General features: G+C 42.1%; 1 protein-coding gene across 7 annotated transcripts in view; it reads left to right on the forward strand.

Annotated features, from left to right (window-relative positions):
- The window catches only part of LOC125903824 (mitogen-activated protein kinase kinase kinase kinase 3-like), a 60,896-nt gene that overhangs the window by 36,397 nt on the left and 9,223 nt on the right, over positions 1 to 15,276 (forward strand). For 5 of the 7 annotated variants that reach the window (XM_049600981.1, XM_049600982.1, XM_049600984.1 and 2 more), the window contains 17 exons: positions 1,572 to 1,624; positions 2,012 to 2,050; positions 4,728 to 4,802; positions 7,357 to 7,408; positions 7,537 to 7,924; positions 10,356 to 10,468; positions 11,200 to 11,241; positions 11,985 to 12,069; positions 12,174 to 12,253; positions 12,378 to 12,438; positions 12,605 to 12,722; positions 13,220 to 13,278; positions 13,495 to 13,598; positions 13,987 to 14,158; positions 14,259 to 14,327; positions 14,413 to 14,505; positions 14,666 to 14,736. In XM_049600981.1, the coding sequence (XP_049456938.1) occupies positions 1,572 to 1,624; positions 2,012 to 2,050; positions 4,728 to 4,802; positions 7,357 to 7,408; positions 7,537 to 7,924; positions 10,356 to 10,468; positions 11,200 to 11,241; positions 11,985 to 12,069; positions 12,174 to 12,253; positions 12,378 to 12,438; positions 12,605 to 12,722; positions 13,220 to 13,278; positions 13,495 to 13,598; positions 13,987 to 14,158; positions 14,259 to 14,327; positions 14,413 to 14,505; positions 14,666 to 14,736 (1,674 nt within the window). The remainder of the gene's footprint in view (positions 1 to 1,571; positions 1,625 to 2,011; positions 2,051 to 4,727; positions 4,803 to 7,356; positions 7,409 to 7,536; positions 7,925 to 10,355; positions 10,469 to 11,199; positions 11,242 to 11,984; positions 12,070 to 12,173; positions 12,254 to 12,377; positions 12,439 to 12,604; positions 12,723 to 13,219; positions 13,279 to 13,494; positions 13,599 to 13,986; positions 14,159 to 14,258; positions 14,328 to 14,412; positions 14,506 to 14,665; positions 14,737 to 15,276) is intronic. The other 2 variants (XM_049600988.1, XM_049600986.1) reach the window with 2 other exon arrangements.

Here is a 15,276-nt window from a genome sequence, read left to right on the forward strand (position 1 = left end):
ATTTGGCGCAAAATTGGCACCTTTCTATGCAAATTAGCTTCATTGCAGTTCCACTTCATAAAGGTCAGCGCTAATAGCCACAGGCAGTGACAGTGGAATTATTTGCATCTTCAGAGAGTTGGTGATAACTGGAGTGCATTTATAAGGGGTGTCAAACCCAGACTTTCCAGTGATCATGGCAGCCAGCGTTCAGCACTTGTAGCTTGCAGTCTGAAAATTTCAGTTGTCTTTCTCTCTGCGATTATTTGACCTCCTGAGTTCTTGGCGCAAAGGCAACATGCATGTTCCGCCACAGGTGCAGGAAGGGCAAATTGCACTCTGTGGGCATGTTTGTGCTGTAATATCATTAGCGCAATATTTTTTTGTGAATCAGATTTTGAGATGGGGTAGATAGTGGTTTCCAGGTGATGTGCAATCATGGTGCTCTCAGCGGCTGCAATCCATTGTGAATTTACCTGTCAGTATTTATTTTTTTATTTATTAGGAGTTTGTAAGGTAATGTCTTTTTTTTTAAGTGCCTCTCCAAAACCAAAACACAAGAGTGTTTATCTGCTCTAACACACCTCCAAGATGTGACTGTTAGCATGGCTGGCGAATTATTTAATAGAGTGCTTCTTTCAAGAAATAATGAGCACATCAACAAACTAGGTTACATTAATTTGTGGAGTTACAGGTTACATTAAAAAAGCCCTTGTCATTTCCCAATTAGATTTTAGGCTATCTTTATTAGCTAGCTATAAAATGTGCTAGCTATAGCTGAAATTCCAGCTGGAATTTTGTAATGTTTTCTTTCTCAAGCTTTTTCTGAATTTTTGATTTTTTTTTTTTTTTCTTGTGACATACTGGATACTTTTTGTGCCCAAAAATGAGTCCACATGCTGTAGACGCCATGACATGTGATGACAGGTCATGAGACGTTTCCTGCTTTTACCACAGGACAAAAAGGTCAAGGAAAAACGGGTTAAGAACCAATTTTTGTGTCATACAAACTGAGCAGATATGTAAAAATTAAAAAACAAAAACAGCAGGATGACTGCAGGTCTATACGTGTGTCAACCTGCTATCCTTGTTGCTCTTTCTAATAATGAAAAAGAAGGAGTTCATTGGTTGCTTTACTCCAATTTTGTTTTGGCTAAATTATTCTGTTACCCACCTTGCAACTGAAATTCCATTTCAGGAATTTTTTTTTATTGTATCTGCAAATCTGTCAAACATCTTCTTTATCAGAACAATGAAGACAAATGAGAATTGCTGCCGTGGCTCACATCTTGTTAATAATATATAGATTTTTTTAGGCCACAATGTGAACTCAGCAAGAGTCAAATCTATGCACTTAGTTAGCCATATGTTCACTGTGTACATCTGTGTATCTATTAAACTTAAATTATTATATCTAGCAGTCTAGCAGCCCTGCAATACTTTGACTCCTGAACAGGGCTTCAGTTGTAGTCACTATTTCAGTCAGTGTGGTTTATTGTGGCACTTGAGAAATCAAATACAGTAGCACATTTTAAATGAAGCAGTTCTGAAGTGTTATGTCACAGTATTAATGTCAGTTGTTTGTCTTCTAGGACTTGCAGCTGGAGTATGGACACGATTCACCAAGTCTGCTGGGAGGAAACAAGTGAGTCATTTGCTTTCCTTTTTTTTTGGTGATGTTTATCTCTTTCTGTTCTTGCACCTCCGTCTCTTTATCTCTGCTACCTCTTCTTCTTTCATCTGCAGTTGCAGTTAGTCCACAACCTTTAGGGGAGGTTGACTAACAGGGAGAGCCAGGATGTGAGATAGGGCAGGTTTTCTGTCGGCTGTAGGTTTGATGATTTATTCATGATTGCAGCTGGAGGATGTTCTGTAAGCTGTGTGTGTTTGTGTGCTTTCAAGTGTGCTTTGTAAGCAGAAAGCTCAGGTTCAGATCAGGGTAAAGTGTTCCTCAAGCATGTAGATTTCATTCTCATTTATCTCCATCATATTCTCTCATTTGTACTTTTCTCTTCGCTCGTCTGACAAACAGGAGTCTTCTCAAATCTGTGGAGGAGGAGCTACAGCAGAGGTAAGTCAGACCCCTCTCATATCCTGATCCACTCAGGACCTCTTGATTTGCCGTTTTTCTAACCACGCCCACCCATCAGCCAATCATTGTTAATGGCAGGACTAATCGGGCCAATCACACGCAACTAACGCTGTTGTTAATGACTCCAGGCTGTCACTGCTCTGAGCATTTTGGATTCCTCTGGGTTTTATTTTCCCTCTGCGGCTTGCTTCACGCTTTGATGTCATCAGGAGACGGCTGTGCTTCATAGGGGCTTCCTGCAGAGCATGGCTCACTCACTCACACACACACACACACACGCACTCACACTCTCATGTGTGCGCTCACACACACACACATGCGCACGTACAGTGTATACAGTACAGTCAAAGCTGCAGTGGGTGTCTAGCAATGTTAATGGCCAGTCTCTGGAGTCCAGTCTGTTTTCTCTTGCCCAAAGATAATTATAATCACAGTGCTTTGCTATTTTCTATGAGACAATCTGATGCGACCAATGCGCTGCAAATCCTCATGTTGTGAAAAGGTCTGCTAAATTAATGTTTTATATATAACCTAGATATGTTGAATTAACAGAGTTCTGAAAGACTGTTTGACCACACACTTAAAATGTAGTGTCTTTAGTTTGACTTGCTCCCAGTTTTGTCTCCTTTAGTGGACAGAGGTAGTCGTAGAGTTGACAACAGTGATCTTGTTCCAGTCTTTGAGGTTATAGCTTCATTACAGCTCCTGTCACTAGTTAACAGACCTGGGTAAAATGCAGTTTATGGTTTATTTTAGTGAATAGAAGAGTCAGTTTGACCAAGAATTTCTCTAGTTTCTGGTTTTATCACGGCAGGTTTTTAAATCTACTTCCTGTATCTAAATACATGAAAAGGGTTAGTGTTATGTATGTGGCTTAGAGTTGGTTCTAGCTGGATGGCATAAATGTATCCCAACATAAACAGCCCTTGTTAATACTGTAAATTCTCAAATAAAACCAGTATTCTAATACTGGCATGGATAGCGCCTACACACTCTGTGCCACAAAGGTTTTAATCAAGACAACAGAAAAAATGTTCAGAGGTCAAAAAGTTTGGACCTTAAAAAGATCCGTGTAGGATCAAAATGTCTCCATTAAACTTTTGTGGCATGGAGTAAGTGTGCAGGCATTACTTTTTTCCTTCATTGACTTCTACTTTGCCATTCTTTAGATCAAGTGAAAGCTACTCTCTGTGAAACACAACACTTCCTGTGCAGATGTTTCAAATTAAAAACCTTCCAGTGGCTCAGAAGGCCAAGACTTTTAATTTTAAACATCGACAGGAAGTGTTGAAATAAATGGCAAGGTAGACGCAATGGCACTCATCTTTTGAGGGATATCAGTATTTCGATTCGGTTTATTTTCAAACTCAAATCTAAAACAGGGAGATGTCTCACTAACCCATGTTAAAATATTCTCAAACAGAAAATCAGTATATCCCTGTTTCCACCAAATACTTTCAGTATGGTACCTTTGGAACCAACAGTAACCCTTCAGACATGGTACCCTAGAGTTTCCACCACAAACAGTACTCTTAAATGTGGGCGGGGTTGTTGTCACTCACTGCTCCGTCCAGCACTCACTTTATTTCCTCCTTTATCGGTTTGCACCTTGTTCATCGTCCACAGAACGAGGCTGCACGCCGACAATTTAAGAACAAAATAGAACAGGCTGCAGTGAGAGTCTCTCTCCATGGGATGTTTAAAAATAGCAGCTTTGTGCATCTAGTCCTTCTCAGGCAAGCTCAGGGGGTTAGTGTTGCTGTAGCCCACAGGAACGACGCTCCACAACGCTTTTTTTTTTTTGTCTGAATGAGGATTGGAACAGTGGTTACATGAGCCTCAAAACCAGACACAACTCAGCCCTGAGCAGAGTGACTGTCCTCTACTGACCAATCAGACTGTAGTGTTCACAGCTCCACCTTTTAGTACCAGATCTGTGTGCTAGGTACCCCAACAGAAGGGGGACCAAACATGGGGACGGGACAGAACGGTTCCATTGGTACCATCCACAACTTTTAACTGTGGAAACGGGAAAAAAGCGTACTGAACTGAACTCTATTGTACCGTACTGCTCGGTGGAAACAGGGCTCATGTCTCTGATGTGAACCAGTTTGAAATAATGAGCTAAATAAATATTTGAGAATTTACAGGATATGAATTGTGTTTAGGTTCCTGTGAATTAACTGAGAGAACCCGTAGAGTTAAAGTCTACTGTGTAGGACGTTGTGTAGATCTGTAAGGACTGTATAGATTTGAACAGTACAGGTGAGTGTCAGCAGCATGTTGTTGCCATGTTGTTCAGGTAGGAATGATTGGACATGTAGTGATCTAATGATTTGTCAGCAGACTGGGAGTCTTCTTTTGTGTTTGGATCTGTTCAGTCCTTTCAGATCTGCCCAGGGTTCAAGGGTTAGAGGTAGTTTGTGGACCAAGCTTCACTCAGATCTCCCTCCCCTCTCCCTCCTTCCTCTATCCTGTCTTGCCTCTTCCTCCTCCTGTTGTCATCTCCTACCTCCTTTGCTTGCTCCCTTAATCTCCCTCCCTCCTTTACCCTCCCTGCCTCAACTTTCTATTTCTACTCTCTTCCTCCTCTTCTCTCACCCGTCCCTTCTCCTTTCTTACCTCCTCCCCTCCTTATCTTCACCTCCTCTCCCAGGGGCCATGTGGCACACTTAGGGGATGATGATGATGAGGATGATGATGGTGCAGATGATGATGAAACTCACACTCAGTAAGTTCTCTCCCAGTCTTAGAAGCCCGGAAGCCTCTCCCTCCCTGTCTTGGTCTTTCCCCATTCCTCTGTCTTTTCCTAGAGGAAAGGATGAGGAAGAGGAGTAAGACAAGGCGGAAAGCTTCCTGTCTTTGCCACAGTTTCATCAACGCATTTCTATGCAGCACACCCCGCCATCACGCCACATATGCCACCTGTGTTTGTGTGTGTTTACAGCCTGTTTTCTTTGCCATTGTTGCTGTCTTTGTGAAGTGTACTAGCTACTAACAGTAACCCTAACCCCCAAACTCACCTGATGGCAGATAACAGAGAAAGTTTGGTGTTCATCTTTCCGTTATTTCAACATTTTACCTTCGTAGATATGCACGGACAGCGGAAAACTTCTGCTATGTGTAGGGCTAAACACCACAGCATCAAAAAGGATATTGTAGCTACATGTTAACTGAGCTATATGTGAAATTCTGGAACATCGTATCTTAAATTTGCACCGAAACCTTAGCTGTTATTCGATGCTTCAAATACGAGGTCTTGGTTTAGTTTCAGTGCTCAGATGACTGGTCCTCGTGGCCTTGTCTTTCTGTCTGTTGTCTTGTTTTGTTCTCCACTTGCAACACCATCTGTGTGCCTCCTTGCTGTGTGTGTGTGCGCGAACGTGTGCGTGTGCATTCACGCTGTCCTCTCCTGCCTCTATAAAACTGTATATCTGGCGTCCGGCCTCATCCCTCATTGTGTAAGAGCCAAATGTGTGCGGCGGACCAGAGCGTTCCTTCAAGACATATATTTTCCACTGCAGTCAGAAAGGCCTCAGTACTTAGCACAAACACACACACAGAGCACAATGAATACAAAAATAGAAAGGACCCGAATTCCTAAATGGGCTGCGATCAATAGCAGTGTAAAGTGGAATCAGAGCAGCATTTCCTGGCTGGAAGCATCTTGAATAAGCTGATGTTTTAAGGCTCAAATCACTTGTGACATCACTAAATGAACCACTGGAGGTTTAAACCTACACTTTGAAATTTCCAGTATCAGGCCCTGATCACGCAGAAAGCATTTTGCAGGTTGCAAAGATGAAGTTTTTTCAACTCGAGGCGTTCAGAGCACTCCGGCAAAAACTCCAAATGTGTCGCAACTCAAAAAAACACGAGCAAAACGCTGCTAAAACACGTTGTGTTCAGGGCTTTAGTCTGTCTCCAGGAAAACAGTTGTGGAACGAGTTTCTAGGATCAGTCAACCGTGTTACAACTCAGCTGCTTTCTTTTGAGATGCGTCTTTGCTATCTTCCCCAGTTTCTGCACCCTTGGGTGTTTTCTTCAGCTTCCTTACACACCCTCCTGAAGGAGGCTCTTTGCCATTTGCCACCCACCACCCACCAATCACCACCATGCCACATTTTCCAACATGCCAACACAGTGTTTGCATTCTACCCTGAACATGCTCAGTCACAGACATGGATGTGTAAACTGTGTCAGCCACTGATAAGGCTTTACTGATACAGTTTACATTATATAATATAAGTCATATTTCTGTTGACTACCATTCAACTGATTCACTGACTTTGTTTACATGCACACTCTTTTGAGAATTTTGAATAATAATAATAATAATAATAATTTGAATGATCCCTTTAGCATTTTCTGATTAAGACTAAAAAGTGTGCATGTAAACACTTAAGTCACTGCGATTCACTGTTATTGGTGTTCCTGTATTTGTGCTCACTGTGATTGGCCCTCAGCCTTTTCTGTTTTGATTTGTGTGCTCTGATTGGTTCTTTATCTGTCAGTCATTAACACGTAGCTCAATTTATCTTATATATCTTAAAGGCAAAATGGATAAAGTCTCTGCAGATACAGTGCTGCTCTGTAGTCAAAATCATTCTCTCCATATCATTCTCTTTAACAAGGCATAATTTATAGAAACTAAATTTGAAGTATTTCCAACAGAGAGTTATGTAGCACTTTGAGCACCACTGGCTGTAAACCTTTAGTGTTTCAAAGTCAGCACTGCTGTTCTCAGAGACTTTACACATGCTGCATGTGTAGTTGTTCTTAATTATCGCTAGTGATTCAGTCTCAGTTTGTATGTAGTGGTCAGGCTGTTAAAGCAGCTCCCTTGTGTCTGTCTGTCAAATGGTGTCGGGCTGTGGTTGTACTTGTCATTTCAGGGTTTCTTTTAACATCTAATCACTCCATTAAATAATCTAGTCTGGTCTGGGTGCACAGAAAATGTCATGTCTTCATTTCAAAATTTAAAACTAGATTTTAACAGCTTGTCTGTACTTATTTGTCTATGTGTGATCCAGTCTGTTTACCAAGAACTGTGTAAAGAAACTAAAACTAAGATTTAAGAATGAGTTTAGATACTAAAATATGTGATTTTATGAAATCTGTGCTTGATGGTCAAAGCGAAAAATGGATTAAAATGGCAAGTTTAACCATAGCCAGTGACTCGATATTGTTTTCAGTGCAACTTTGTTTGTAATAAACAGCAGGTTTGAGTGTATTTTACGTGTTGTGTGAAGCAGAATGTCAAAGTTTCTCCTCTTATTCTTCAGTAAATCAAGTACTATCATGAGGCCAAAGGTCCCGCCTCCACTTCCTCCCAAGGTATGAACACCTGAATGCATCCATCAGCCACAGTCATTTGAGGATTTGTTTTAGTAAAGTCTGTTTAATGTCAGTGAAATCAGGAGGTGCCTGGTTTTAAATTAAAAGTTGGCCGTTTTTCCCTTCAGCCGAAGTCGATCTGCTCGTCCCAGCCCCCGCAGCAGCAGCAACAGCTAAAACACGACGATAGCCATTCACACAGCGAGGACGACGGCGGAGGCGGAGGGACCATCAAGCGCTGCCCAGTCCCAGAGACGCCGAGCCCCGCCAAGCCCGCCTCCAATGTCCCCCCGCGGCCCCCGCCCCCGAAGCTGCCACCCCACCGCCGCAGCAGCCTAGGTAACGAGAGCCCGAAGCGCACGGACGTCGAAAACTCTGCCCCAGAGGATGATGGGAGCTTTAGGCATTTCTGGGAGTGGCTCCACACGCCTCACACAGAGGAGGAGCTGGAGGAGGCTTGGGAGGTGCTGAAGGAGGTGAAAGAGGAGCAGGAAAAAGAGGAGATAAAGGATAAGAGTAAGAGCAGCCACTTGGTAGATTGGTAGTGTCCGCAGACCCTGTTGTCCCCTTCGACTGGTTGTGTGGTCTCCCATTAGTCAGTCCTCGTAGTCTGATTTCTTTGTTCCATGAGTCCATTAATAACAGTGCTTTGAAATCTTTTGTTTGTAGCTCCTTCCGTCCATCAGCTCCTGCTCAGTTTAAGTGTTTGTCTTTTTTTTTGTTTTGTTTTGTTTTGTGAAGCCTGATTGGTTGTTTAACCCAATCAATCAAAAGCTAGTAGTCTGCTACCACTACCCCTCGCTTCCTAGGAGGAAGAACGAAGAGGAGAAAACATTGTCCTGGCAACGAAGCATGATAGTGATGTTTGGTGTTTGTTTCTCTGTTTTTTAATTTCAGTCATTAGATTAAATTTGGTCTTTCTTGTTCCTGTTGGCAGCTTTATAAATGTGAAGTCTAAAATCTCAGCTAACTTAATCAAACTTAAGGAAACACTTACATCAGAGCACTAGTTTAACAATTTAGGGCTGTCCCCCCCCCCCCATAGTTAACCAGAAAGGTCATTAGTCGGCAAGATTGGTCGCTTAGTCACAGAAAAAAATAACTCCATTAGGAGCTGCACCTTCTCAAAATTAATCAAAACCTATATGACTGGACCATGTGGGAATTTACTTTGAAAGGACCGACACAGGAAGTGTCCATGCTCAGCAGTCAGACAGGAGTCAGGTTAATTTCCAGGGCTGGTACCTGCGGTTATTCCACAGGCTAGTTAATAACATGTCGGGCAGGAAATCCAAAGTGTGGGATCATTTTGAGAAGGTGAAGGACGAACCCAAGGTGATACGTAAACTCATCTTCATTGGTCGACTACAAACATGACGTATCATCTGAAACATGGAAGTAGCTACATGCCCATTAGCCCACAGCGTCATTAACAGGCGGCTCGCTCAGTGTGTGACGTGCACTTGGAGATAAAATATAGGCCTATATTAATGAAGGTTCATTAGTACGGTTTGTATTTCTCTGTAATGTAGCACAGTGTTAACAATGTTACTGATACTATTCTTTCTCACACCTTCAACTCAAACCACCACAATATATCATTTATAATTAAATTAATATCGTAAACATGTGGCTGACTAGTTGACTAATGACCCTAAATGACGACTATTGGTCAACCAGGAAAATTCTTCATTGAGGGCAGCCCTAAAACAATTACATTCACTTTGAGGCAGGTTTTTTGTCCCTGACAACAACAGACCAGAACATGAGAGATGGAAGCTGAACAGGAACTGAAACACCAAAGCAGAAACAAACTAGTTTTAACTTAGTAAGGACACTTCTGAGGGAATGTACTTAAAATCCAGTATGATTGGTGTATTTGGAATATTCAAAGCATCCCCAGACTGTGCGTCAGATCAAGATACATCAAGATATTTTAGTTTATATTTTCATTACACTGAAGGAGAAAGCCAGTTCATGATAGCCACAGTTCAGTAAAATCTGTCTTTAATTGCCATAATAATCTTGGTACTAAAGTTAACCGAAGTTTGTTAGTTTTGTTCACCTGTTTGCTCCCTAGATAAATCGAAAGAAGGTGGGTCATATTATAACAAGTTGGCTGAGGTTGACAGAGCTGTATTTGAGTTCCAGCTCTTCTTATTTGTGCTCTGGATGTTTTACAAAGTATTTTAGAACCAACTTTCTCTCCAGAGATGTTAACCGTGGTGTTAGGTTATGTTTGATTAGGAAACAGATTGGAAAACCTGGATAAATTAAACAAAATTAACATTAAACAAAGATGAGAAACACAGTTATGCTGGATTGCTCCTTTAAGGCTTCAGCTGGCACACATTGCTTTATGTGTGCATATGTGTGAGTGCTGTTCTCTCATGAATGGACATGTTTTTTTTTAATAGCTGCTGCATAAAGGTCTGATTATGTTTCTATTTTATCAGCCAACTTGTACTGTTTTTAACAGAGTAGGAGTTGCAGATTTGTAGCTTATTTGCCAGAGTATTGGAGTGGTAGAGGAAACAAACCTGTGAGTCATTAGTGACCAGTGTTGCTGACTATCTCGCAGGTTGTATGTGGTGCATTAACACCTTCCCTTCGCTCATGACTATATTTGATCCTCTGTATTCTTCCTGCTAGTCTGCTCCCTCCTTCCCTCCCTCTCTGCTCCCAGTAGTCTGTTTGTTACTGTTTCAGTTTAACTCTGTGTCTCCAGTCCTGCAGGTTAGATCGCATTCATTGGGGAAAAAAAAAAAACATGTATGAGAAGGTGTCAGTGTGATTGCAGTTTTTTTTTCCATTCACCTTTTGCCTTAAACACACAGCTGCATAATCACATGCTCTCTCTGTGACTCACACACATACACACACACACACACATTTACTCTCTCCTAGTGTGTCCGTCACACATTAAGGTGTGTTTATGTTGTTGCAGGGAATGGGTTGAACACAGCGCCACACGGTGGTGGGGAGAGGGAAAGTCCAGCAGACAGACAGTCCACCATGCCCCCTAGTGTCCCCATACGGAAAGACAAGAAGGATGTCCCGGTAAGCTGAGTAGGCTCTGCAGCAGTGGCTTGATGAAGTTCATGTGTGTCCAGATGTTGGATGTTTCACCAGATTTGCTCTCAATAATGATTGTAAATAACAGGCATAATGTTCTGGCACTCTGTCGAATGTGATTGGCTGTGTTTTGTCACATCCTTTTCGTTGCACGAGCAGCTCCTGGTCAGTCAGGGTGCCTTTGGAAACAATGGGTGGGACTTAATCACCTTCTAATGCTTATTGATACGTTCTGTGGCTGTGCACCTATTTGTTCTGTGCTGTCTGGTGCAGGTTCCCCTCACGCACACCTGGCGTACATAGCACTACAGCAACAAGCACGTAGCATGTAATTTCACACGTGTGTTGGGATAGAATTGTCTGGAAATCCCACCTTCCGGCTCAAATCTGATCAAACCTCTGATGCCTCTGTAGTGTCTGCAGTGCCTGGCACATATACACATTGTCCAGGGCATCTGTGATGCATCTCTGCAGCTCTGCGGAAGCTTTTCTGCAGAATTATGAATTAGGCATAAGACAAAGTTGTTTACAAACCCCAAATTTGCAAGAAATGTTTACCATCTGCAGGAATCAATGTTGCTGTTAGAAACCTAGGGAGTGTGTCTTAATGTGCATCTATAGCTTCATTATTTCCGATATGTAAGATCGCTCTAAGTGTATTAGGATCATTTATAATCCAGTGTTGACTGACTTTGTTGTGTATCTGTCTGTCACAGAAGCCAATCAGTAATGGCCTCCCCCCGACACCCAAAGTCCACGTAAGTAACTGTCTCTTTTTGCTCTTTTTGGAGATTCTGTCAGTAGCACCAAAGGCTTCAAGGAATGATTTTCAGTCTTTGTTAACTGCCCTGTCTGTAAAATGATGTAAGCATGTCATAACTTGGGTGTGATTTTAGACACTGATTTTAACTTCCAGAAGCTCTGTCTTTTATCAGCTCAGAAATATAACCAAAGTTAGATGCTTCTTGTCTCAGTCAGACTCTGAAAACCTGGTTCATGCTTTTATTTCCAGTAGGCTGAAAACTGTATCACACTTTTTGCTGGACTGACAAAGCAGACATCAAATTAACTCCAGCTTATTCAGAATGCAGCAGCCAGAGTTTGAACAAAAACAAAAATGATGTATCTTAAGCACATTGAGTTTACGCTTGTCGTATGAAATGTGCTGTATAAATGAAGTTGACTTGGCACTTTTAGAAAACATTTTGAGTGGTACTGTGCAGGGGAACAGACATTTTGATATGGAAAGTCAACTTCACGAGGACATACCATCATATTTAATCACCTGTTTCACATCTTTGTTGCATTACACAGTATTTTCCAGCTGGTTTACTCTGTAGCAAACCAGTCAGGTGTTTAAACAGAACTATTCACACCTCCTGAAAGCTCAACAACCCTGGAAGGAATATCTATATTTCGCTCAATGAGGTGTTCACTGCAGAAATGTCAGCTAATCATCTGACTTCGTCATTTGCATCACATCATTTTCTCCCTTTCGCAGATGGGTGCGTGTTTCTCCAAGGTGTTCAACGGCTGCCCTCTGAAGATCCACTGTGCCACCTCCTGGATCAACCCCGACACCAGAGGTACCCAACAGGACACCAGACACACTTACATCCTGAATCAAACCATCTGTCAGTGATTCTTCAGTGTTGTCTAATGTGAACTGTTGCTTGTTTTTGTGTTTCAGACCAGTATTTGATATTCGGAGCTGAAGAGGGAATCTACACGTTAAACCTTAATGAGCTGCATGAGACCTCGATGGAACAGGTGGGACAGGAGATCACGCATCGTCTTACATCAAAAAAAATTGTGACAATTTATTGAAGCTTGTTTTGTTATGGTGCTCATTCGCTGCATCTTTCTTCTCTGTCTGTCTTGTATCTGTCTGCAGCTCTTTCCCCGGCGGTGTACCTGGCTATATGTCATGAACAATTGTCTTCTTTCCATATCTGGTGAGCGATGACACGTCTGCGTGATTGAATTGTTTTTAAGTTATACAAATAGTTTTCTGTTGTTTGCAGCAGGTTTAGGTCATGTACTTTTTCATTCTTTACTTATGGTTTCATCTTATCTGTTCTTTTTTCTTATTCTATTGTCGTCTGTTTTATTCCACTCCAGGAAAAGCCTCTCAGCTGTACTCCCACACTCTGAGCGGCCTGTTCGAACAGGCCAGACAGTTACAGAAGTTACCAGTAGCCATTCCCACACACAAGCTGCCTGATAAGATGATTCCCAGGTAACTCTCCGAGCAGGAAGTCAAACATATCAGTCATGTAAATAATAAAAGTGTATCAGAAGGAATAAGAAATCCTTTTTACAGATCTGTCTTTAGTCATAGAAAATTGGACTATCTTGTAATGAAAACAGAACATGTCAGTTTAGCCCCGTTTCCACCAAGCACTTTGCAGGTTACTAAAAAAACTCTCCACGGTATGAACAGTGGTTACATGAGCCTCTACTGACCAGTCAGACTGCAGTGTTCACAGCTCCACCTTTTAGTACCAGATCTGTGTGCTAGGTACCCCAACAGAGGGGGGACCGAACATGGGGACGGTACAGAATGGTTCATTGGTACCATCCACAACTTTTTACAGTGGAAACAGAATGAAAGAGTACTGAACTGAACTGCTTGGTGGAAACAGGGCTTTTGAACCATCTGTGCCACATGATGTGAACCTCGACACAAAAAGCCTGCTTTGAGTGGCTCTGATTCCTTCCTCTGTCTGTTTACAGGAAGTTTGCGGTGTCCACTAAAATTCCAGACACTAAAGGGTGCCAAAAGTGCTGCGTAGGTGAGTTTTAGTGAAGGGTGATTTTTATTTTTTGTGACTCAAAGTAGTGCTTCTTTCATGGCTCTGCAATAACGCAAGCACCAGGCTGACTCTGTTTAACTGGACTTCTTTTCACAAGACACAAAGATGTCAGGGGTAGTTATGAGTTTAAGATTCAAAGTGGACCAAGATAGGAAATTATTAAAGTTTTTTATCGCTGTTGTTGTTTCTGTGCAGTTCGTAACCCGTACACAGGCCACAAGTATCTGTGTGGAGCCTTTCAGTCTAGTGTCATGCTGCTGGAGTGGGTGGAGTCCATGCAGAAGTTCATGCTCATCAAGGTCAGGTTACGCTCTTTGAAACCTCCCATTTGTGTTTCCTGACCTCCTGTTGTAGCTCATTTTATTACAGAGTACACACATGCAGCACATTTTTAAAGGTTGGTTTATTGTCTTCTGAGGTTAAAACATTGAAGGATGTTTAGATATAAACTGTTTTTTTAATTTAAATGTATTTAAAGATAGTACTAGATACAGATAAACTTGGATCGTTCGTATATGTTGCACTGTTATAATGTTACTGTCTAAATCAGTACAGTTTATTTCTCTAACAGAACATATTGCTGACTTCCTTTTGTGGGAGATAACGTCGTCCTCTGTCTTCAGAGATAACAGACAATAAAAAGGCAATTTCCCTCTCTCACCTACTGTCTCTTCCTCTGCTCAACAGAACATCGACTTCCCATTACCGTGTCCGTTGGAGGTCTTTGAGATGTTGGTGGTCCCGGAGCAGACGTACCCTCTGATCTGTGTGGCCGTCAGTAAAGGCACCGAACTCAACCAGGTGGTCCGGTTCGGCACCGTCAACCCCAACTCTACCTCCTCCTGGTTCACAGAAGCAGGTGAGTGCAGTGTGACCAGTTCTGTTCCAGTTTGTTAACTAACAGCGCTTGATGTGCTCTGAGAACTAAAACAACTCTGCCCGTGTATTTCTCCCTGCAGACACACCACAGACGTGTGTGATCCACGTCACACAGCTAGAGAGAGACACTATCTTAGTCTGCCTCGACAGTAAGTAACACAGTCATGTTTTTACACGTCTGTGCATTTGCACTGTGCAGTTTTTCACTCCGTCTCTCCTTCTCTCTCATTACAGGGTGTATAAAGATCGTGAACCTCCAGGGCAGGTTGAAATCCAGCAGGAAGTTGTCAGCTGAGCTCACCTTCAACTTCCAGATTGAATCCACGGGTAAAGGAAAAAGAGCCACACAAAAATACAACTCATGACATAGATGTAGAGACCAAAATATCTTTCATTCACTGAAAGAATGAGTGATATTTCATACTTGACTCTACATGCTTATCCTCTAGTGGAGACAGTCCTTCTTATTGTTTCTGTTTCTCTGCAGTTTGTCTCCAAGACAGTGTACTGGCCTTCTGGAAGCACGGCATGCAGGGACGCAGTTTCAAGACCAATGAGGTGAGATCGATGTGGAGTGTTTCTGTGTGTGTCTGCCTGTGTTAGAGGAACATGCACAGTAGATGGAACCTTCAGACCGTATAATGAGCTTCACTCTCACGCATCATGGCAGGATGTTATTTAACCTCACAATATAACAGGATTTTGATTACCATTGTTGTCGCAGCTGAATTACTAGAAAGTGAGTGATGCACGATATTAGATTAACAGTGTAGGCAGAGATGTCAGACCTGCGAAGCTGTGAAATTAAAGGGGAACTTTTACATTTTTCAACATGGACCCTATTTTCCGATGTTAATGTGTCTAAGTGACTAATGGAGAACAATATTTGAAACTGGTCCAGTAACGAGCGAGAGCGCTGCAGCTGACAGCAGTGAAACAGGCTGCAACATAACCACTGACAACATTCGTGCACCGTCCATCTCTCCACTTAAAGAGCTTGTTTTTGCCACTGACAGGCTCAAATTGTTGTTATAAATGTTTGAAGACATTATGGAAAGGATCCTTACAGAGATAGGCCTTTTTTGTTTAAGCGTAAGA

This window comes from Epinephelus fuscoguttatus, linkage group LG16, assembly GCF_011397635.1.
Source record: "Epinephelus fuscoguttatus linkage group LG16, E.fuscoguttatus.final_Chr_v1".
Lineage (NCBI taxonomy): Eukaryota > Metazoa > Chordata > Actinopteri > Perciformes > Serranidae > Epinephelus > Epinephelus fuscoguttatus.